This window comes from Vanacampus margaritifer, chromosome 6, assembly GCF_051991255.1.
Source record: "Vanacampus margaritifer isolate UIUO_Vmar chromosome 6, RoL_Vmar_1.0, whole genome shotgun sequence".
NCBI classification, from domain to species: Eukaryota; Metazoa; Chordata; class Actinopteri; order Syngnathiformes; family Syngnathidae; genus Vanacampus; species Vanacampus margaritifer.
The window spans coordinates 16419457-16442498 of record NC_135437.1 but is presented as its reverse complement, the minus strand read 5'-3'; the positions used below and the strand labels follow the sequence as shown (position 1 = coordinate 16442498).

Genomic DNA, 23042 nt, shown 5'->3' with positions numbered 1-23042 from the left:
TGCAATGTGACATCAGCTTGGTCTGCGTGGGAGTGTTTAATTGTTTTGTTGGCGTTCAATAAACAGCTAGAAATTGCATTGACTGTGGCTCTCCTTTCCCACACATGAAGGCATCACATGTAATTACTGTAAAAATCTATTTAAAAAATAATAATAATTTTTGGTTGGAATTAGTTGCGACATTTTCTGCATCTTCCTGCTGTGAATTACACTTGATCTCTTCCATTAGTGCTGCCCTGCATGTTGTGGCACAATGTGGTACTGCACCTTAGGTGCGTTTTAAAATCCCTGTATAGTAATACCAAAAACCACTAATCCTATAGCATAAATGAAAAAAAATAAAATAATCAATTTTATTGTTATTTATTTTATTTTAATTTTACAAGTTTGAATTTATTGGATATCAAATTTACGGCAGGTGTTGTCTAGATGTTTACTTAGTGCATCAATCCGATCCAGAAGCGCTGCTTTATTATTTATTATTAATATTTTTGTCACGGCTGTCACAAGCTCATTTGCATAAGGTCAGAATCGAGCCACCTGATGAAAGTTTGGCGCCTTCTCCGTCTCTTAGCAACGCAACAGTCCCCGGTGCGGATTCGCGGCGCTCCTTGTGGGCACTTATCTCTTGCTCTCGTCTGTAATGAAATGCCAACCAGCTCGCAGAGGAGACGATCGAGTGCCGGCAATCAATACGGGCACGTCGCCTCTTTTACTCACGTGTTGTGTTTGGAAAGAAGTATGCCCACAAGTGGTTTCAAACCAACAGGTAATTGGGCTCACCTGAAAAACAAAGAGGGATGGACGGAGGAGTCAGGTGCAAATGTGGCCAACCATTTAAAAAAAAAAAAAAACGGGAGGACGACGGGGAAGGCGTTTAAAAGAATAAAAGGATTTTCTATTTTGAGAAAAAAAATGACTGGAAGGTCCTATTTAGGACAATAATGTCCGCCACAAAGACAAGATGAGCGCCCAGTGTTGTTGTTGTTGGCAACTGGAGCTAAGTCATCATCCATCCCATAATTACCCCCCTGATGAGGATGATGACTTCCATCATTTCATTTTGCTCTTAAAGCGCGTGTCAAAGGTGCAACTTGGACACATTTAGCACATTGTCACCACATCAGCAGATTCTCTTCTGCAGTCTGCACCACTCGTGCTTTGATAGTAGAGTGCATTTTTTTCACGTGTTATATTTATATTATTTTAATCTTTTAAAACAAGGTGTGGTTTAAAAAAAAAAACTATATGCTATAGTAAAACTAATGTGGGCACGTATGGTGGACATTTTTTATTTTGATTTTTTTACCTCTTCAATTTTAAATGAACTCTAGGCCGACGATGTACTTTCGATTCTTTTTGTGTGCGTGTGTGTGTGTGTTATTGAAATTAAGTCACTACCTGGCTTTATTTTTGTTTTACTTATTTGATTCTATATTTTATTTACCTCATTTAGCCCACTTACAGTTACTGCATTTCAGCTGTATGGCACAATAATTAACGTAGGCCTATTGTAAAAATATTTCCTTTCTATCAAGTTATCTAAAATGTCTAATTATAGCGTTTTAGATTTTCATAACCTACAAAAGTTAGAGTGTTCATTTAAAATATATAACACGATTTTTTAATAGGAAATATCAGCGTTTTTTATTTGTCAACAACTTCGTGTGTTTTTCTCATTAGGAGGAGCGAGGTTACGTGTGGCTTTTTTTTGTGCTTTTTTTTCTTTGCCCCCTCTTGATTAAAATGTCAGCACAGGACTAATGATCGGCTTTTTAATTGTGACCCGATCCGCCCCTCGTGTGCGCTCTCTGCGTGAAAGTCCACCCACGCAAACTGTTGGCCATAACAAACCTTTTAATGAACCTGACTGGTCGTGGGGGAGAACCGAAGGGGGCGGGGTCAGCAGCGCACACGAGTGGCCAATCATGTGTGGCAATGAGGACAGGTGTCGTCACGTGACATCTTCCTGCTGCTGCTTGATCTTCTCGTGTCAGGCCTGCAAAGGATACTGTTTGCTTTCCGTAAGAAATACAGTATTATATTTTTTAGGTTCGTTTATAGATTATTTTTCTGCACAAAATTATATGCATTTGGCCTACTTTGTGTTGTGTTAAATGACCTTGGTTGTCCTGTTTCATACGTTCTGAGTTAAAGAAACGAACGAAAACGTCTGAGAAAATCACACCATACATTTTCTCAAAATGGACAGTCAAAATTCCCAATGGGATACTCACACTATGTTGCCTATTTCAGATACTAACCTTGATGTGGTTAAGTGTTTATACTATATGTGTGATTTAGACGTTTACTATGTTTTTGAACATCTTTAAATAAATAATAAATATATGCCAAAAAAAATCATAATATTTGCATAATGTGAATTTAGCACAGAAAAGCAGCATATAGGCCTATATAATATTATACTGCATATGCACAGAATTGAAAAACAGTTTAACTTAATGTACTGTACAAAAAAACGTACTAAATTATATGGAAGGTCCTTTGACAGCACCTTTTCCATTTAGGTGCACACATGTCCACACTGCTTTTTTTTTAAACTATTTTCTGCAGTTTAAAATAAGTCCTACTAAATTCACATGAGAATGTCACTTACCATATGCTATATTAATAGCTAATTTGTATTGTTAATTTTTACAATAACTTTTGTCTTACAAAATCCTCCTAAATTATTATTATTATTATTTAGGAAAATTAATTTAAGCACTGGGAGCACATGCAGACGCCACACAGGAAGGCCGGAGCCTAGATTTGAACCTACGACCTGAGGCCAACCACTGGCATTTTGAAATTCCGTACCACAAGAACTAATTAACGTGCATAGCTTTTCTTAACCTTTGTTGTGTTACCTTTTCAACTAACAAGTTCAAATAAGTTTGCTGTTTGTACATTCATCCATTTTCGTGTCCTCATTAGAATTACGGGTGAAGTAGAGTCGTTTACTGTCTATCCGGCAAACGTACACATTGCTGCTAATGCGCAAGCAAAAATGTATGCCTAATATCTGAGTAATGTTGCTTTTATAGCTCGACGAGCAGCAGGCAGGCCGTCCCTTCATCGGTCCGAGTGTACTCCCTGCAATCATATCAAAAACTGTTTTTTTGTTTGCTTTTGTTGGTCAAGCCAAAGGGAGGTCACGCTAATAATAGCCGAGGTCAGCGGCGGGAGCCAGCCAGTCTCCTAGTCAACATTCATTAGTGCTCACTTAATGACACACACAACACAACACAGGGGGAAATACCAGACCATTGATGATGTCATCAACACATGCCAGCAACATGAATGTACTGTATGGATTATATGGAGTATGCTGTTACACTGGATACATACCTTATAGTACGGTATACCATGTAGTTATATATTTAGTTAGTTCTTCTTTTACTTATTTATTTTAGAAGTCCAGCTTGAGATGAGACACATTGCGCGTATGTTGTAGCATGACAAGAAAGTCTCTTCTCTTTACAGACAAATGATCAATAAACTATTTAATAAATCCCCTTTTACTGTTTAATGACTGTTTGAATCCATCCTTTTTTGCACGTAAACCCCCCCCCCCCTTTTTTTTTTCCTGCTCCCCGTTTGTTTGTTTTTACCCACCACAGTTAATTCATTCAATGTAATCATTAGCCGTGTTAGCATGCCACATTTCACATAAATAAACGCTCCATTTAGGTGGCTCAGAAAGCTGCGTTGCTGTGATTCATTGTGCCATCGCTATAATTCATCTTTTAGTATTGGCCACAAAAAAAACATTTTAGCACAAAGCTTATTATTTAACTTGTTCGTAAGGCTGCATCAGCTATTCCAGTTTTTAGCTTACTGAATCCGCCTTGTCGCATTAGCTATGTTTGCATACCGCTATGAATGATGTATCGCTGACTCTCCTATATGCAGCTACTGTGATATGGTAGGTATGCGAAGATTGAATCACAATATACAACAATGTATAATTTGACTCTTAGCATTAGCCACATATAAAATACCGTTTTAATGTTTCAGTTGTTTGCTTATTGATTCCGTCTTGCAGCATTAGCAATGTTAGCATATCGTCAAAAACGTGATGTATGTAAAATGCACAATGTTTGCATTGTGATGCACCGTGTCTATGTTTAGCCACATTAGCTGTGCCACCAAAAACATAAATAATCTCAAAGTGTGGTTTAACATCAACATAATCCAAGTCAAATGGCAAAAACATGTAGACACTATTTTGTAGGCTACCGTACGTACGCCATTCACAATGAAAGGCACTTTTATCCAGTCGGTGGCCAACACAATGAAGCCGACCGTCTAGCAGCACGTCTGATAATGACCATGCTGATAACGTCACATCTTCTTTTATATGAGAGGGGGAAAAAACATTTGGTCAAGGAAATTGAACGTATATTACATTACATGTGGCAGCATTCATAATGTTTTATTAAAAATGGCCCATGAGTGTTTATATAAATGTACCTGCATTGTCATGACACGCCTAACATTTCAGTTATCGTCAGTGGTGCTCATTTATTATAATTATTTTTTTATTATTATTATTTTGAATTAATTATAAGGAACCAATCAACTGTTTAATGAAATCTTATGTATTATAGTATTTACGATAACTCATTTAACAAATTATGTAATTAAATGAATGATAATACATTTGTTGGATAAAAGAACGAAGCAGCCCATTTGCGGACCGCAAGCCATGATTTACCCACCTGTGTTGCCTCGAGTGTATTTTTTGTTGTCATTACGTCCAGATGAGTGAAGCTGTCAGATGGATAATACGAGCTTTCAGTCGCACGTTGTGACACTTCTCCCCCATACACGGCGGGGTCACGCCAAAATTGAAAGTGACAGTGGGAGCGGCGTGTTCAACTGTCTGATTGGTCCAAAAGCTGTCACGGCCCAGATCAGAGCTCTTTAACACCGCGCAGGCTCTTGGAGCCCAGGACTTTCTTCTCAAAGCCCCGCTAAGAACCACAAGAGACGATCACTTCTAAAACCGCAACTGGTTGCTCATCTCTGTTGTGGTTGTAAACTTTGAGTATGCGATCAACCCAAAGACAAATGTTGTTTAAGTCAAGATTAATCTGAAGTGAGTCTGTGGTGTCAGTGTCCCCTTTAGCCACTGTGCTAGCGGGCAGGCTAATGTCCCGTCATTGTTTTTAGCTGTCAAAGTCGTGTTTATGCGTTAATTTCAACATAATTGTTGAATCCGCCGAGGAGTGTTAGCCTCATTGTATTCATCGTCCTAATTTCGCAACTTTCATGGTCCCTTTTAGGTTAGAGGTAGCCAAACATTTAAATGACTTTGTAGCATTAGTGACGTTAGCATTAGCATGATGCCAAAAACAAGACAAAATAATTCATAATGTCAAAAAAATAATAAAAAAATTTAACCCGGTGGTGCAATTTTAATGTGAACTATCCAATCTCCCACATAGCGTTAAATTAGCTGTTAGCTAAAAACACTGATAAAGATTGCATTCAGTAAGTTATGGTGATTTTAACATTTCCTATCAAATTATTTTTTTGTTTCAGTAAGTCATATTTGTCATTGTTGCATACAGTTTGTCACATTATTTGACTACGTTGTGTTGGTGTGCAATTAAAACACGTACGCTAGACGATAATGTAATACACCTAGTAGCGTTTGCCACATTGGCTGTGTTGGCATGAAACCAAAATCACAATAAATATTTATTTATCACAACTCGCTCAGAAGGCTACTTACAGTAGCATATGCTCCCATTTACTGTAAATTTCAGCTTTCTGATCATTTAATTCACTGGAGCATTATTTATGTTAGCATGACGCCAAAAACAAGAATATTTTTTGAGAATTAAAATCAAATTCAAGCTTTCCGATCTGATTATTTCATCCATTATCCAAATTAGCCGTGATAGCATGCTATCAAAAACAAGAATAAATTGGTTGCATTGTCCCAGAATATGATTTCATTAGTTTAGAGCATAAATTATTTGTACCCCCTCATAGCATTAGCAACATGTGACATGATAGAATGCCGCCAACCCTCGGAAAAGGGCTAGGCTATTTTAAAATAGTGAGCTACGCTCACAGTAATAGATTCATAAGCTAGCATTAGCATTAGATAGGCCTACGTGTTAGAATAAATGTTCATCTCGGAACATGATTCAGCAAGAACTGACTGGTGTGTTGCTTTAAATCAGTGGGCTATTCTTTATGTCTTCCCTCTTGTAGCATTAGCTACATTAGCAATGTTAGCATGTCACCATAAACTAGTATTAAACACATTGTCAGAATGATATATTAATACAAACAGCTACAGTACCAGTGAACTGTCCAATTATTTGTTCCCCCTTGTAGCATTAGCCACATTAGTCATGTTAGCATGCCACCAAAAATGAACATTCATCCTCTCAAAACATGATTCAACTAGCACAGAACGTTGTGCTAATCTAAACAAGGGGGCTAGTAATTGTGTGCTCTCATACGTAGCATTAGCATGTCACCATAAACTAGTATTAAACACATTCTCCGAATGTTTAATTAGTACAGACAGCTGCAGTCTGGTGCTGTGCTAATTTAAAGCAGTGAAGCAGTATTTGTTCTCCTCGTAATATTAGCCACATAAGCCGTGTTCAGGCTCCAGAAAAAAATACATTTGAATATCTCGTGCTTAAATTTGACATTTTGCCTGACAGCAATGCAAATTTCAACCCCCACAATCCTTTACATTCGCCCTTCAGCTTCATTTTATAGTAAGTGGCGTTTTTAGCAAGCAAGTGTGAACTGCGCAACGCTTATCATCTCGCTCAAATCCGCTGTTGAAATGATGATCATCTTCAGAAATGATGAAGATCATCTTCACGTTGTTTTTCCATCAGCTTGAGGAAGAACTCGCTGTCCGTTTCGTGTCCCGCTGAGAACCCTCCAGCGTAATAATGAAGAGCAGCAGCGAGCTGAAGAGAGACCACCACAAATCTGAGGGGGATTTGCACAACATTTTGAGTGCGGCCAGCGGGAAGCACAGCACTGATAGATCAACTAGCTTCATATAGTATTAAAAAAAAAAAAAAAAGACCATGCTCACGGATTCACCTTTACAGATTTCATTGTTAGCGTTCTTTTTTTCCCCTTTTTTTTAAGGGGTACGTTTTTGCTTTGTTTTGAGACATTTGTGGTATACAAGCCAAAAATAAATAAAGGCAATGGGGTAGATGCCACGGCCGTTTCCGGACACTGCTGGCCGCGTTCTAACACTCGCACCCCCACCCCTGCGCCCCCCAACCGCGCTCTCCCGCTCATCGGACTCTGAGACAGACACTACACTCTCGCATCCTCGCACCCGTAGACGGGAACGAAGCAACTGAGGGGCACAAAGGCGGAAACGCAAGTATTGGCAAGCGGCCCACACGTCACAAACCGGCAACTGAAACAAAGTTGATGAGTGAAAACCCGGAAGTCGGAAGTTTGATCATGTTTATTTTTAAATATGTTACAGTGACAAAACAAACATCTCTTTGTATTTGTGAAAGACTTGGCAGTGCTTTGGTTGTCTTGGAGGCGAATATTAGAGGATGTGTCGCAGGTTTGAATGCAAGTTTGATTCCTCCCTCACGTTTGCATGTTTGAAGGCCACATGTCCTCCGAGTCCTCCATGTCCTCCTCCTTCCTTCCTTCACTGATCTCAGCTTGAAATGCAGCAAAGTCTTCGCGCGTGTCACGTGTTTTCTTCTTCTTCTTCTTTCTTTCTTTCTTTAGTGTGGAAGCAATCTCAGCCTGCCTGCCTGCTTGTGACCCCTGACAGCTGCACATCCCTTTATTCCTCTCTGCCTCTTCTGGCACTTCATTTACCGCAAAAGCTCTCGGATTCACACCTCTGCAAGTGTTTATTAAGTGCACACAAGCATGGCAGAGTGCACCACAAAGGCGAGGGAGGGAGGAAAGAACATGCGTGGATGTCACACGGTTCGCATATGAGGCTTCCAAAGTTGCGGCGAAATCGCCTTAGCTGCTTTCAAGACGCACACAAAAAAAACGATCGTCATTGAACACACCACTGCTGTATCTGTGTCGGCACTTTAGACACACACAAAAATGCATTTGAACACACCAATGGTAAATATAGTGGCTATATCCCCCCCCCCTTTTTTTTTAAATGCAGGATTTTGTAACATAGAAAATGAGAACCAAAATGTGTTCCACTGTTAAATTAAGAAAAAAAAAGCAAGTACAAACAACTGAAATGTGGTTGCATAAATGTGCACACCCTCTTATAAATGGGAATGTGGCTGTGTACGGAATGAACCAATCCCATTCAAACTCATTTTAAATGGGAGTCCGCACACACCTGCCACCGTTAAATGTTCTAGTAGGCTTTTCCTGACGTTTTTGTGGTCCTTGCAGCACAAGCCGTGCTTCACAAGAGAGCATCTCAAATGTATAAATCAAGAGAAATGTACAAATGAATTTCCAAATTCCAAACAAAAGAAAACCAAAAAAAAGAACACCTCTTTTACAGTGAAGCATGCTGGTGGCAATATTATTCTTTAAGGGTGTTTTTTTATTCAGCTAACTGGGGCCTTAGTCAAGGTGGAAGGAATTACGAACAGTTCTCAATATCTCAGCACAAAATCTTCTGGCTTCTGCTAGAAAAAAAAAAGCCTCCTTGAACATCTTTGGAATTAATCAGGACTTTGAATGATGGCAGGTGTGCGCTGTGTTTTTTTTAACATTGGAATGTGAATTCCAAGTTATAGTTACAAGAGGGTGTGCACACTTGTGAAATCTCAGTTAATTTTGACATACCTGCTACAGGAAAAAAAATATTCAACCGCTTTGTAATGACGTCACATTAATCTTATACTATGTTTGGAAATTATTTAGTTTGGTTTCATTTTTTTTATAATGGGGTAAAAAGTTTGATTAACTAAAAAAAATTAATTCAACAAACTGATCAAAAGTTTAAGTTAGGCAATTAAACAACTCATTTTTAAACACTGTTGTGAACGCTTTACCGCATTTCACAACAAATAAAACGAGTTGTCTCTCCAACTTCACGATAGAAATATAAACAACTCAGCAATTTCTTTTGGAACATTGTTGCCATAAATGTAAACTTATGGACTGTTTAGCCCAACATTAAATTGTGTTTTGACGGCATGTATAGACAGAAAACGAGTGTGCTTGAATGCAATTTAATCGGTCTCCCGAATTCACACAAAAACGACTGCGTTTGAACACACCACTGCCGTCGCGCGTGGTGCATTACCTGCACAAGGAGCATCAGCAGCCCTCCGCCGTCCGGCTGTCTGCTTGGCCGGCCGGCTCCATGCACGCATGCATGCACGAAGGCTCCTATCATTAGATCGGATGGCAAAGTCTTTATGCAAAGTGTTTTGCATAATTACATAGCAAAGCCACGAGAGCCACCCTCGCATTTGCTGGGTCACAAAGCATCGACAATTGGCGCGTTATTGTCCGCCGCCGCCAATGCGCAACCGCAAAAGCACCACACAAGCACGATAAAAGTCCACATGCAGCCAGCAAAAAAAAAGAAAAAAAAGAGAGGAAACAACAACAACAAACCGAAGCAATTCAAGTTTGCATCCACAAAAGTAAAGCCGGGACAAAACGGCTTGACTGTGCACGTTTGGGAATGTCAAGAGTGAGTAAACAAAGTCCGACTTCAAACTTTTAAAGACATCATTCGGATGATTTCACCGTATCCTTTTTTTTTAAGCACAAAATAAGTACAACGATTTACCATACAAATGGCATGTTTTATCTAAATGCATTTAGATTTTTTTACATTCACGGTAGTATTATTCTCTCTTTTTTTCAAACATTTTATCAAAAAATAAATATATAAATGCAAATTGACATTTTCTGTTCATTTAACATCTTGAGATTAGTTCAGCAAAACTGAGGCAATGTTGAATTTCAAGACTTGAAATTGGCATTTAATTTTAATTCCAGCACACACAAAAAAATGCAAACAATTCTGATGACATGTATACATTATTCTCAAATAAATAAATAAATATTTCATCAAACCTGTTGAAGTTATTACATCTGACATTTAAAGACTACATTCAAAATGTAATCCAATTCAACTAAACCACATTCGTTGCATATTTTTCTTCGTTTTTAAAAAATGTGCACACATGATGCCGAAATTTACCGGCGTGAAATGTGAATTGTTTGCTAATTTACTTTACGACATATACTGCGTGAATTTTCTTCACCTTTTTCACACAATGACAATATTTAACGTTACATTCAAAGCTCAGATATTAGTTGGCATTCAGATTTTATGTGGGGTATTTTTTCCTTTTCATTTCCTGCAATTTATTATTATTATCGTTTGGGGGAGAATGCAAGCAGCTCTGAAATTTACGGAAATTATTTTTAAAATATCAAATTTGGCAGGTGAAGTAATTTCGTTGCCTATGGTTTGAAATATATATATTTTTAACGTAATTCAGGCGGATTGTGGCGAGAAAAGGCATCCTTTAACGATGGGGGGAAATATTTTCTTTCTTTACATTTTGGACTAATTAAATAATTTAACTTTTTTCGATGCCACTGTAGTATTTGTCTACATTTAAAAGAGCAATAAAAACAAAACAAACTAAAAGATTATTATAAACTAATCCTGGTTTCAAGTAAGAATGAAGTGTGATGAATTTAAAATGTTTAGAAGATAAGAAAATGAAAAGAAACTATACGAATACGTGTGCGTTCCATTTATAAAAAATGTCTGACGTCTAATTTTTGAAGCATACAGGTGCAACTCAATAAATAAGCATATAGTAGGAAAGTTCATTTATCTTTTTAGTTCAATTTTATAAACGTGAAACTCAAATTATAAATTGTTAAACACAGGAAATTCATTCCAGATTCGAAATAATGTCGATGTACTCTTCTAATTTCTTGAGATGTTTTTTTTTCGTTATAATCAATATAATCATAACAAATAATGCGAACTGTTTCACAATAGTTTGAAGTAGTGAATTAGATTTTGTTTTCCATATATTCACATTCATTGTCACAAATAAAATAAACTTCAGTGGCCAATTGCGTCTTTTAATTCATTACAAAAAAAAAACTTCTTTCAACTTTTTCGTTTTATAAATGATTTTCTGTTTAAAAAAAAAAACGAAATAATATTTTCACGTCTTTATGAATGAAAAAAATGAAGCTGAAGAAAGAGAGCACGCGGATGAAAGAGAAGCAGGCGTGTGAGGTGAAAGGTGCTTCAGGGCGCCCTCTGCAGGACGCCGCCGTCACTGCAGCAGCATGACCGCCCTCCTCTTGCTCGTCTTCCCTTCCCGGCCGCTGGTCATTAGTGCTGCGGGGCCGGCGCCACTCACCGGGTCCTGTGGGGGTCACTCGGCGGCGGGGGCGAGCACAAGGGAGGAGGCAGGAGTGTATTCTTTCTCCTCCTGTAATGTCATCTCCACAATTGACCGCACATCAGCACATTTACGGACTCGCAACTATAAGTACGAGAAGCAATCACAAGGAATGATGGATTTAGCCTATTCTTTCTTTTTTCTTTTTTTAAAGAGTAATTTTACTTCTGAAACAATAACGATTTATTTGTTATATTTTTATGTGAGTGGACAGTGTGAAGCGAATAAACGAGTAAGATTTTTTTGTGTGTGATAGGTTACAAATTGTAAAATGAATATGATTATTTAAATCAAATAACGTGGATGCTCAGTGTGTGAAGTACATTAAATACAAATTATTAATGTAAATCGTGTTTGTATTTTTTTCGTTCATTTCTTCATCCCTAATGTCCAACATCTCAATGTCTCGAGAAATTGGACATTACGCATTACTATTAGCGCCAAAACGTCAGCACATATTTTAAGTCATTTAACAATTAATAATAAACTACATTTAGCACAGCATGCATTCGCTTACTAATTACAATACGAATCCCCAAATTAAGCATCTTATACGTTTTTACTTGAACCCTGAATTGTTGTGGTGATTTTCACCTGTAGGTGTGAAGGCCTGGCTTGTTAATCATAATGGTTGTCATGACGACGACGACGATGATGATGATATTTTTGGAGGTCACCAATTGACGCCGAATCGAAAGCAACACACATTTCGAGTTTACGCAAGAAAAAAAAAGACAAGACGCGTTCCGAGCACTTCTTGAGCTAAACTTCTTCTTCTTCTCTCTCTCTCTTTCTCTCTTTTTTTTAAGTGAACCAATGTCACGTGTGTTCAAACTCGCAACATGTGGAGTTTGAACACAAAAACATGATGATGATGACGACGTAAGTTTCGGTGGTTATTAGATGCGTAATAATGTATGATTCCAATAACCAATATTCATAAATATTGTTAGATTTTTGATTTTTTTTTTTTCTCAAAGGGAACATGTCACGTGTGTTCTCCGAATTGGGGAAAAAGCATGAAGACTGTGGAGTATTCCCAAAAATGAGCATCTAAAGTGCTATCCCTCATTAGCTATCAATTAAAGAAAGAAAGAAAGAAAGAAAGAAAGAAAGAAAGCATTTTGAGACTGATAGCCTTTTTTTTTTATTCACTTGTCACCTTTATTTTACTTTATTTATTTTCTATACGACACGAGCATGCTTTCCAAATTATTCCGGGTAACACATCCATGAAACCGGCAACCCAAAGTGTGAAGCTCAATAAAAATAAAAATAAATGAAATAAAAACAAAAAAATCAACCAAACGTTTTTTTTATTTCACTTAAATGTTTGAAAGTGTCCTTCCAGGCATTTTATAAGCATCAAACGTTGCCTTTAAAATGTCTTATCCCCAACTAATGTCCTACAAACAACGAAACACATTTCAAACGGGAAAAGACGAATTTGTATCATTTTAGTGTGCATAAAGATCATTTATGAAATTACACGGATAACATCAAAAGGTGCACAATAAAAATGTGTACTTTAAAAAGTGGCAACCTGTAAAGTGAGGCCTATCTCCAATTAGCTATCAATAAAATATATTTGTGGAGATATTGAAGGCTTTAAAGTCTCATTCTGACCACTGGAAATGCAAGACTTTATAAATAATAGAGAGTGCAAGTAGTAGACTGTGCGTGCTCATGTGTGTGCGTGCGTGCGTGCGTGCGTGCGTGCGTGCTTTTTCAATATTTAAAAGGCATGCCCTCATCCTTCATCATCCGCATCATGTGTATGTCACTCCCCGCCCCCCAAGTATTTTTTGTTTCAGCTATTGTACGAATGAAAATTAAATCGAGGTTCTGTAATTGAGGTGAAATAAAGTTGGAGTTTCTTTTGTGAGTTTAGCACATGATTAACTGCCAATGCGATGTGTTGTATTTGGTATATGGTCTTCTTGCCCCCCCAATATAACATATTGCAAAAAACAAAACGCTTAAAATCGAGAAAATTAAACTCAAGGTTGTCTGATTGTAGGGTAAGTGCACATTTTTTTTAAGACACCATGAGTGCAAAATGGGGGGAAAACATTTACAAAGATTACGATAATTAATTGCATTTTCATTGGTTTTCAAATAAACAATGGATTCATTATTATTATTTTATTTTTATTTTATTATAATTATTATTATCGTGAGTGTCTGTGTGTGTGTGGTGCGAAACTGTACTGTATCATCATATATAAAATTAATAACATGCCATTGGGAGTATTTAAGGCTTTAAAGTGTGTCCTTCCAACCCATCCATTTTAAATGCAGTACTAAGTACAGTAGCCTATAGTACAATATGTGTGTAATATTTCAAATGAGTGCCATCATTATAGATTTTTTTTTCCATGCATGAGCAAGGCTTTCAGTTGAGAAATAATTCGAATTTTGTCGTCAAAGGGTTTATTTATAAGTGTATTTGTGTCATTTGAATACACGAACCGCAACTGCCCACGTTAAAGGAAGCATTTAAATGCAACATTTCAGCCGAAAAGTAAACATTTTAAGTGCACCCCTCCCCTCCCATTTTTCATAGAACAATGGGTTTAACATCGGGCGTGGCTGTTCCTAATATTTTGGCCTCAGCTTGTCGCTTGTTCAATTATTCCAAACTTCTCAGGGTGCAATTTAGCACAATAACAATAATACGAAAATCACTTTGAAAATGGACACGCCATCAGGTGTACCTAATGTAGTGTCCCCAGTGTGCTGCAGGGAAGCAAAAGCGTCAATCAAGTTTGCAGCACACAAGCTTCACGAATACACAAAGTTGCTGACCCTGGCTGCGTGCGTGCGCGCGTGCTGAACTCTTGCCCGAAAGGTCCACTCAATGTGCACTTTCGAACTCTGCGGGTAGATGGCGATGTTTTCTCACATTTATGGCCTGACGTGTACAATAGGCCTATATACTCAGTGTGTGTGTTTGTGGGTGTAAATAAATAAATCATGTACATGACCATGATAAAGGAGGACATGTTACAGTAACACACACATCATTAACACACATTACAACAAATATTAATGAAATGATTTAGGGGAATTTTGTGGATGATAAACTGCCATTTTAACCAAGAGTGGTGTATTAGTATTTTTTTTTTTTTGTACAAATAAATACACTTTACTAAGAATTGTGATTTTAATGTGCACGTCGACGTGAGATTTTTTTTTCTAATGCAATAAATGAAAAACCTTGTCACATCACTTACGGAAAGAGACCTCATTAGGTGGTCTTGCTGTTCTAATAATAATAATAATGATAATAATAATAATAATAATAATAATATTAATAATAATGTTGATTAAGTGTATCTTAAACCCGACACGTCATTTAGTGATGTTTTCCTGTTAAATGTTGCGATTTTTTTGACGTCATCAATATCTCAGACAGTAGATTAATGACGCCATCATCATCATCATCGTCGTCATCATTAGCAAGCACGCATGCGCAACACAGCAGCAGCAGCATGAGTCAAAGTTGCACCTTTTTCCTCATCAGCACTGCTAATACTGATTATAGTCACAACCCCGGGAAACAAGTTTTCTTGTCTCTAGAAATTTGTGATTGGAGTAGTTTTGAGAGGTGCACCCGACGAGTTAATGCAAATAGGCCTATACCAAAGAATAAATAAACTGGGGAAAGGGGATCTCCCATCCCCCACCATTCATTTTTCACCAGGAGAAAAAAAGCCATGAAAAGATATGAAATTCATAAATTATAATTTAATACCAAGAACAAATTTACAGCAGAATGCTTCGTTGTACAATAAGCTAACACAAAACAAACAAACAAACAAACGAACGAACGAACGAGAATCGTGTTCAACTATTAGAAACTTTCGCGCGCGCACACACACACGCTCACACACACACACACACACACACTCATAGGTATCACTTGCAATTAATTCATCATCATTTAAAAAAAAAAGTATCTATACGTTATCAATACCCTGCAGTCATATATTTTTTATATATTTATATAAAAAAGGTGGGTTCATAATTACAATCATTTATCATTCTCTGGTCCACGTGTGTGTGCGTGCGTGCGTGTGTGTGATCACGATTTTTTTCTTCTATGTGTGTGAAATTGCGGCCTCTAAACAATTGGAAGGATTGTTCTCACACGCGCGCGCGCGCACACACACGCACACTCACTCACACACACGCACGCACACGCACACGCACACGTCAAAGCACCCCTAAACTGCTCACCCTGTTTCAAAGTCCTCATAAACTGACGAACTTTCACTTATTTGTGTCTTTTTTTTTTACGTGTGTGTATGTCTTTAAATACAAGGGCTCGTGTGTAGTGAACGCACAGATTATATCTATACAGCCCCCCCTCCCCACCCTCCAATCCCCCCTCCCCCCACCCCTCAATAAAAAGAAAGAACATTTACATTTATATAGCAAAGAGGGTAAAATAGGTTAGCGACCTGTGGCCATGCATTCACAGTCTAAATATACATGAAACCAAAACAAACTGAGAAAAAGTAAAAACAAAAACAAAGAAAATGTGGTTGTAATAATAATAATAATTAATAATAATAATATGTATGTATGTACAGAACTCGTCAGTGCTACCGAGCCGACACTCCGTTGGAAAGACGAGCGAAAATGATGGCAACCACACATTTGCTCCGGGCCACGCGGAGCTGCTAGAAAAGAAACAAGTTGACCTATATTTACAACAATACTGCCTCACATCGGCATGCTCGCACGGCCGATTCGCTCATCTTAAGGGTGCACAATCGGGGAGGAAAATCCCTCCCACCCCACACCAGTTTCACCATGCAGGTTGTTGTGGAGAAATGGCGTCATGCTTGTCAGGCACTTCAATCGGAGAAAAAGGGGAGGTTTGCTTTTATTCCATCACATAATACTGCTATTAAACACCACATCGCCTTAGCTTTTCGACTTTGATCACCTCCCCTCATGTAATCTTGTAAACTAAACGAGTTTAAGGCTGCCAATCGTTGAACGAGGACAAATAATGCAAAGTATTCTTCTTCGTCGAAAACGTTAAGTGCGCTTGCAAGCATGAAGCTTCTAAGATGACAAAAAGTCTACAACAACTATTGCTGTGGTTTTAATTCCTCTCTTTTTGTTTTTCTTTTGTACACATTATTTCCCACCTGGATGGAAAATAACACAATGTACGACACGCTCACATATTAAGCCGGTTTGGAACCAGAGAGAGAAAAAAACAAGGAGGAAAGTACAAAACACACGCGCACGCACGCGCACACACACACACACACAACTATACATTTGGACACAGGACACAAGTGATATAAACAAAATTCCCTTCCTTTTTTCAACATAAAATGCACTTAATACTTGAAATGTCCTCAACAAAATCCCACGTTTTTCCTCTTTTCAGTTCAGTCACTCAGTGAGTTGGTGTCCTTTTTTGGAGTGGAAGGAGGGCGGGGAAAATTCACAGGTTTTTTTTTTGTGTGTATGTATTTGTTTGTGTCCTTCCAATATTCCTCCAGAGCACAAAAAAAGAAGCAGCTAAAATCATCGAATCGTCCTCTCCGGCCAGCAGCCCCCCCACCCTCCCTCACCACACCCCCTCTCGCACCCACACACACCAGCACCGTCCTCATCCTTTTACTGAATGGACATGTAAGGCCAGTTAAAGCTGCTCCCCGACAGCAACATGTCCCTGATGAGCGTTTCGATGGGGGTCTTACCTACCAGGCGGACGAAAAACAACTGCTCGATGACGGACGACGAGACGGTGCGCAGCGAGGGCAGACGCAGCAGCAGCTTGCCGAAGCGGGTGGGCTGGTTGGGGTACTGGCTGCGAACGTACTCCTCCAGGGCGCACTGGGACTTCTCTTGCAGGCTCTCCACGTGGGCCACGTCCGACAGGCCGCACGCGTCTGGGGAGGGGGGTGAGGGGGGGGGGGGTGATTTGGGGGAGAAAACAAACAAACTTAATTTCAGTTTAATTTACATGCATGATGCTGCTAGTGTATGTTGGTGCAAGGTGCAAGAAGAAGAGGCGGGGGGGTTGGGGGGTGTTATGGTGGTTTGACCTTTAGGGAAGACCCCCCCTCCCCCCCTTCACTCCTCACTCCACATCATCACTATGTGGAAGTTTATAATCAACTTGTGTTTATCTTGGTGGATTGATGACAATAACTATCATTTTATACAGCTACTAATTTTTCTATCAAGTTATTTTTAGAGTTTGAATTTTGTAGCAGTACACTTACTAATAATAGTCCTTACATGTAAAATAATATATGTGCCCAATAAAGTGACAATAACCCATAAAGGAAATGGATAATACAAATATGCTTCATTGTGCAACAAATGTAACATTTTTAAAGTGGAACTAGACTCAAAAAAATAAAACAATTTCTAAATATATTTTAGAATATCAAATAAACTGCTTAACTTGGGCTACACAGATTTCTGGTGGGGCTTTAGCCCCCGCTAGCCCCACTTTAGCGCCATCCCTGGTTGCTTCCTTTTTTGTGTGTGTGTGTGTGTGCAGTACAATTACAAATAAGAAAAAAATAGTTCAATATTGTATGCAAATAATATCTAAAGTTTACTATTGCACGGCAAATGTATTATCGAGTTAGTTTGTTGCTTTGTGCGATATGGTTAGTAGGCGTATGTATATATTGGTTACATGTCATATATATAGAAATTATAAAGCTAGATCTCACAAAAATTAAAAACAGTTATTTTAATTTTTATATATTACCGGTAATGATTTTGGGAGCAGCACGAATTAGCATGTTTTTTTTATTTTTATAAATCTATATAATTAGCAACAATAGCCAATCCACATATTGTTATCCTGGTTTATATTTATATTTAGGTATCTAATGTTTAAAGTTTTTCATGTTCAACAAAGTTACGTTTAATTTTTTGTCATTTTTTAAACAGTACAATTAGTCACGAGAGCATATGTTTACGTTTTTTTTATTGGGCTACACATGCATTAGCTAGTTTTTTAGCATTACAAATTTCAAATAAAAATGTTTATTTTTGTGTAGCATTACAATTGTCAAAATAAAGTGCGAGCTCCTTTGTACACATTATTTACATAGCATGTCGCCAATAACAAAACATTAGCATTAAAACTTGACTTGCCCACACACACCCTGTGCAATATTAGGCTTGTCTTTCTCTGTCTCTATAATTTTGGTACCCCCTGCCCCCAGTCTGTCTGAGCCCCCCCACCCCTCACACACTCACATCACACATCATTTATATCTGTCAGCGACCCCAAACAAGACTCGGGGTGACAAATGGCGGAGCAAGAGAGCAAGAAACGCGCCCATGATCTCACCTGTGGTGAAGAGCACGATGGCCTTGAGGCAGCTGTACTCGGCCGAGTCGACGTGCAGCGCCTTGAGCTTCTCCACCTGCTCCTGGAAGATCCGAATGTGGTCCATGAAGGCCACCACGCGGTCCGCCGACATGGGCGAGGCGTGCAGGCCGGCCGCCGCCAGCAGCGGAGCCACATGCAGCGGCATGGAGCACTGCGCCGCGTTGAGCACGAACAGCTCGCTCCACGTCAGCCGCAGCAGGGCCACCTGGTCGGTGATCTGCAGGTCCGGGAAGAAGGGGATATTCCGGGCCCACTCCACCGCGCTGAAGAGCATGCGCGCCGCCAGTTCGCAAATGTTCTCGATGCCCATGATGTTGTTGGGCTGCATGCACTGGCTGCCGTAGCGGGACGTCGGGTAGGGCTCCGCGCGTAGCAGCAGCGAGATATATCCCGAGAGGTACGAGTGGCAGTGCAGCGGGTCCCCGTTGGTCAGCGCGAACTGGCCGTGGTGCGGCTGCGTGGGCGGCACCCGTCCCCTTTGCACGGCTGCAGTAAAAAGAGAGACTACAGATATTGAAGCCTGAATTCTGCACGTCAAGCGGCGGCCGATAGCGGCTCGCAAAATGGCAGCAATAACACACCAACACGTAACGGAGCACAAAGGCGTGTGGAACCCTCGACCCGCGCGGCTTGTATTTTGCAAGAATACTCCACGCACACTCGGTAAACAATAGACCTCGAGTGGACGCCGACTCGAGCCTTTATATGTTTTTTTCTTTTCTTTTTCTTTTTTTTTTATCAGCACAGCTACACATATTCGATGTCTGCAGTTATATTTCATCGTTTAAGGTGAGAATATTACAACAACAACAAAAAAGATCCAGCGGAGCTCCCCCGACTCGAGCGCCGGCACAAGGCGGCACTGAGGCACGCTCCGACCGGCCACCTCGCCAGGGAGCACCCGCTGCATCGCACACACACAACACACACACAAAGCCGAAAAGGTGAGGTAAACAAAAAGTCCCAATACCTTCCCGTCTCATGCCGACCTTGAGGCATTTTTTGAGGCGGCAGTACTGGCACTGGTTGCGGTGGTGCTGGTCGATTGGACAGTTCCGGTTGGCCCGGCACGTGTACGTCAGGTTCCGCCGCACGCTGCGCTTGAAGAAGCTCTTGCAGCCCTCGCAGGTGAACTGGCCGTAGTGCTTGCCGCTCGACTTGTCCCCGCACACCACGCACTCGATGTGCTGCGGCTGCTTGTCCGGCTGCTGCTGCGCGCCTTGGCCGCCGCCGCCGGGTGCCGACTGGCCGTTGTTGGGGCCGCCCTGCGCGGGAGTCTGCGGGGTCGGCGGCGCCACCTGCGCGGCCGTCAGACCCAGCTGGCCCGGCTGTGCATTGCCCAGCGCCAGCCCGCCTTGGGTCTGCGAGGAGAGGGCGCCCTGGGTGTCCGCCACGTCGTCCTGGGAGCCTCTCCACACTACCATTGCCATATCTGCCTCTCAGTCAACGGGGGGGAAACTTTTTGCTCGGCCGTTTTGTCTCTTTTTTGACCTTTTCGGGGGGTTGTCGTTCCACGCGCCGGCCTGGGAGGCGGGAGGGGGGGATGTCACCACAGCCGAGGCGCCGCGCTCGACGCTCCGCTCACGGAATGAGTCGACTCGACGACGACGAGGACGAGGAGGAGTAGGCGGAGGAAGAAGACGACGACGACGACGAAGAGAGGGAGGCTGCTTCTCACCAGCGAGGCCGAGTCAAGGGGGCTCCTACCGCCGGCCATCCAGCACCCCCGTCGGCGGGGAAGGTGGGCCGAGTGCCGGGACGAGAGCGAGCAAGCAGCATGGACCGGCTTGGCTTTTTGGAGGGAGGAAGAGGAGGAGGAGGAGGAAGAGGAGGAGGAGGAAAGGGGGGGCGAGGATGGAGAAGACCGGCGGTCGAATGTGGACCAACAAGCTCCGGGTTGCGAGTCTGGAAGAATTCTTTCCACTTAAAAAAAGGGAAAAATCCGCTTCTTGAGCCAGCAAATGTGGAGATCTCCGCTTTTTAGAATCCTCGCGTCTCCTTCTTCTCGTTGTCTTCCGTGCGATGAAAATATGATTCGAATGCGGTCAAAAAAGGCGAATCAAAGTGCGGAAATATGTTAAAAAGGCGGTCGGGGAGGTTTTTGGCTTAAGAGGAGCACGGCTGGCAGAATGCTTTCTCTCTGATCAGCTCGCTGAGCTTCTCTATATAGTGAACTTTGACACGACTGCTGCAACTTAGCACACGTTGCCATGGCGACGCGCTGCCATATAAGGCAGGCGGAGTGTGTGTAGGACCGCCCCCCTTGCTCCCCATTGGCTGCCGAGCCGCGGCTGTGCCACTTGGTGCCGAGCCAAGACGCGGCCGAGGTCGAGCCAGGGCCGCCGGGTCCTAAAAGGAGATTTCCAGGAAGAAGGGGCGAGGAGGGAGGCGGGGGGGAGTAGTTTCTTCTTCTCCGCCATACCGAACATGAAAAATATGTCTCACAATGTCTTGGATATCAACATTAAACATAAATAAAGCAACTGTTGACTTTTATCTTCATTTTTAACAACATAAATGGGTAAAAAAAAAAAGGGGCAATTACATACATTATGCACATAAAAAAATGTATGTTAAAAAAAAAAAAATTTTCTTTTATCTCACATTCATCCACAATAGACTGCAATATTTTGTGCATACAGGCAAACAAAAAGTAAATCAACTGTATAGCCTACATACATTTATAATAAAATTACACACAAAAAAAATCAAATATCTGCAAAAAATAAAGCACAAATAAAATGTATACGAGCTCTGTGATTGGGCTTATTACAGCGAGTTGTGCATGCGTCCCGCGCAACCGTCAGGTTTTGCGATCAAGAAAGTGGAAGGAAGGATGGATGCAAAACAAAAGTGCTCTCTAATTCTATTCAAAGACATACTCCAGCTCAATCCGCCTCACGTATATGATATGAAAATATTCACACATAGGCGAATAATATTACTTATTGTACATTACAACAGGGATTATTTGCAAGGTAATAGATAAATAAAAAAGACAACATTTTATGTCTTAAAGATGCCTGTAAATTGTCACTATAAAAACAAAACAAAACAAATAATTAGAATTATAAACCCATATGTTCAATAAAATGACACTTCCAGTAGAAAAAAGTCCACAAATCTGCTTGCTGTTGTTGTCAATAAAGTTTTCCTCAATATTATTATTAAAAGCTAGGCTATGACCTCATTTATGACCACAGGCTGTGACACTTGAACTCTTGTGCGTGTGCGTGCGTGATTGTGTGCTCTATGCATTGTGGTCCCAGCGCAGTGTATGGCTGCCCCCTAGCGTCTCAAAGTATATTGCATGCACGCCTGCCCGCCCCGCGTTCATTGCGAGGCGCGCGCATGTCGACGCTCCACAAGCTGCCTGCTTTCAGTCGTCTGCTCGCCACAGCCTCGGACCAAGTCAAACCAGCGACCACACACACTGTTGGACAACCTGGATTTACTCCACGTGTATTTATAAGACGATTCAGCATTTTTTTTTTAATCTCTAAAACAAATCATCTGTTAATTAGCGTGGCTTTGTCGCTTATATTTGCTGATTCTGCAAACGCTTCTTAAATATTTCGGAGGCAGCCTCGCTTCAGTTTTGGTAAGTATTCATTTTTGCACACTTTATGAGCAGAAATTAGCATTAACAGTAAATATTGGCTGCGGGATTTATTTAGATTACGCGGGTCACCTTAAATTACAAATATGATCCAAATTATGTATGCAAAGTGATTTTTAATGGTGATTTGTTGTTACGGCAGCACACCTACCAAATGCATACGCTGCTGACTCGTCCGTGGCGGGGTGCATCTTCTCTCCCCTTTCAAATCTTTAATTTGGAGTGAGAATCAGGCGGGTTTCTTCTCCGTACATGCAAAAAAAAGAGGATATAATTTAAAGAGTAAAAAAACAAAAAACAAAAACAAGAAAGAACTCGTCCTTTATTGCAAAACTGTCATGTCTTTGCGGGCAAAAACTTTGCAGAGAGCTCGCAATAAATTCGTCTGGAAATTAATGAAGTCAAATTCAAAGGCTTGTCAATAATTAAGACGACGACGACGACCACAAAGTATAGATAGAAACATCCCCGGCGCCTTTTCTCTTCTCTCTTCTTCATACAGCGCGCAAGCTGAAAAAAAAAGAAGCAAAAAAAGCTTTGTGTGGGATGGAGTGAGCAGAAAGGGAGGGGGTGCTGGTGGGAGGAGGGGGGAGGGAGGGAGCGAGAAGGTTGGGGGCGGGGG

The 23042-nt window shown here is 40.6% G+C and overlaps 1 protein-coding gene across 2 annotated transcripts; it reads right to left on the bottom strand.

Moving 5' to 3' along the window:
* Window positions 1-15141: 15141 nt before the first annotated feature.
* nr2f2 (nuclear receptor subfamily 2, group F, member 2) lies at window positions 15142-21020 on the bottom strand. 2 transcript variants are annotated; one of them, XM_077567927.1, is made up of 3 exons: window positions 19772-21020; window positions 18760-19305; window positions 15142-17332 (listed from the first exon to the last, which is right to left on the bottom strand). In XM_077567927.1, the coding sequence occupies exons 1-3, from the start codon at window positions 20229-20231 to the stop codon at window positions 17058-17060; spliced, it is 1281 nt and encodes a 426-aa protein (XP_077424053.1). In that variant the 5' UTR covers window positions 20232-21020; the 3' UTR covers window positions 15142-17057. The 2 variants fall into 2 exon arrangements, with proteins under 2 accessions (XP_077424053.1, XP_077424054.1); XM_077567928.1 differs by having other exon boundaries at window positions 18760-19287; window positions 19772-21016.
* Window positions 21021-23042: the final 2022 nt, after the last annotated feature.

Coding starts and splice junctions, on each gene's coding strand:
- nr2f2 (XM_077567927.1), bottom strand. CDS start 20,231: ATGGCAATGGTAGTGTGGAGAGGCTCCCAGGACGACGTGGCGGACACC. Junction 19,306..19,771: donor GGTCGGCATGAGACGGGAAG/GTATTGGGACTT, acceptor CAATATCTGTAG/TCTCTCTTTTTACTGCAGCC. Junction 17,333..18,759: donor CATCGTGCTCTTCACCACAG/GTGAGATCATGG, acceptor CCCCCTCCCCAG/ACGCGTGCGGCCTGTCGGAC.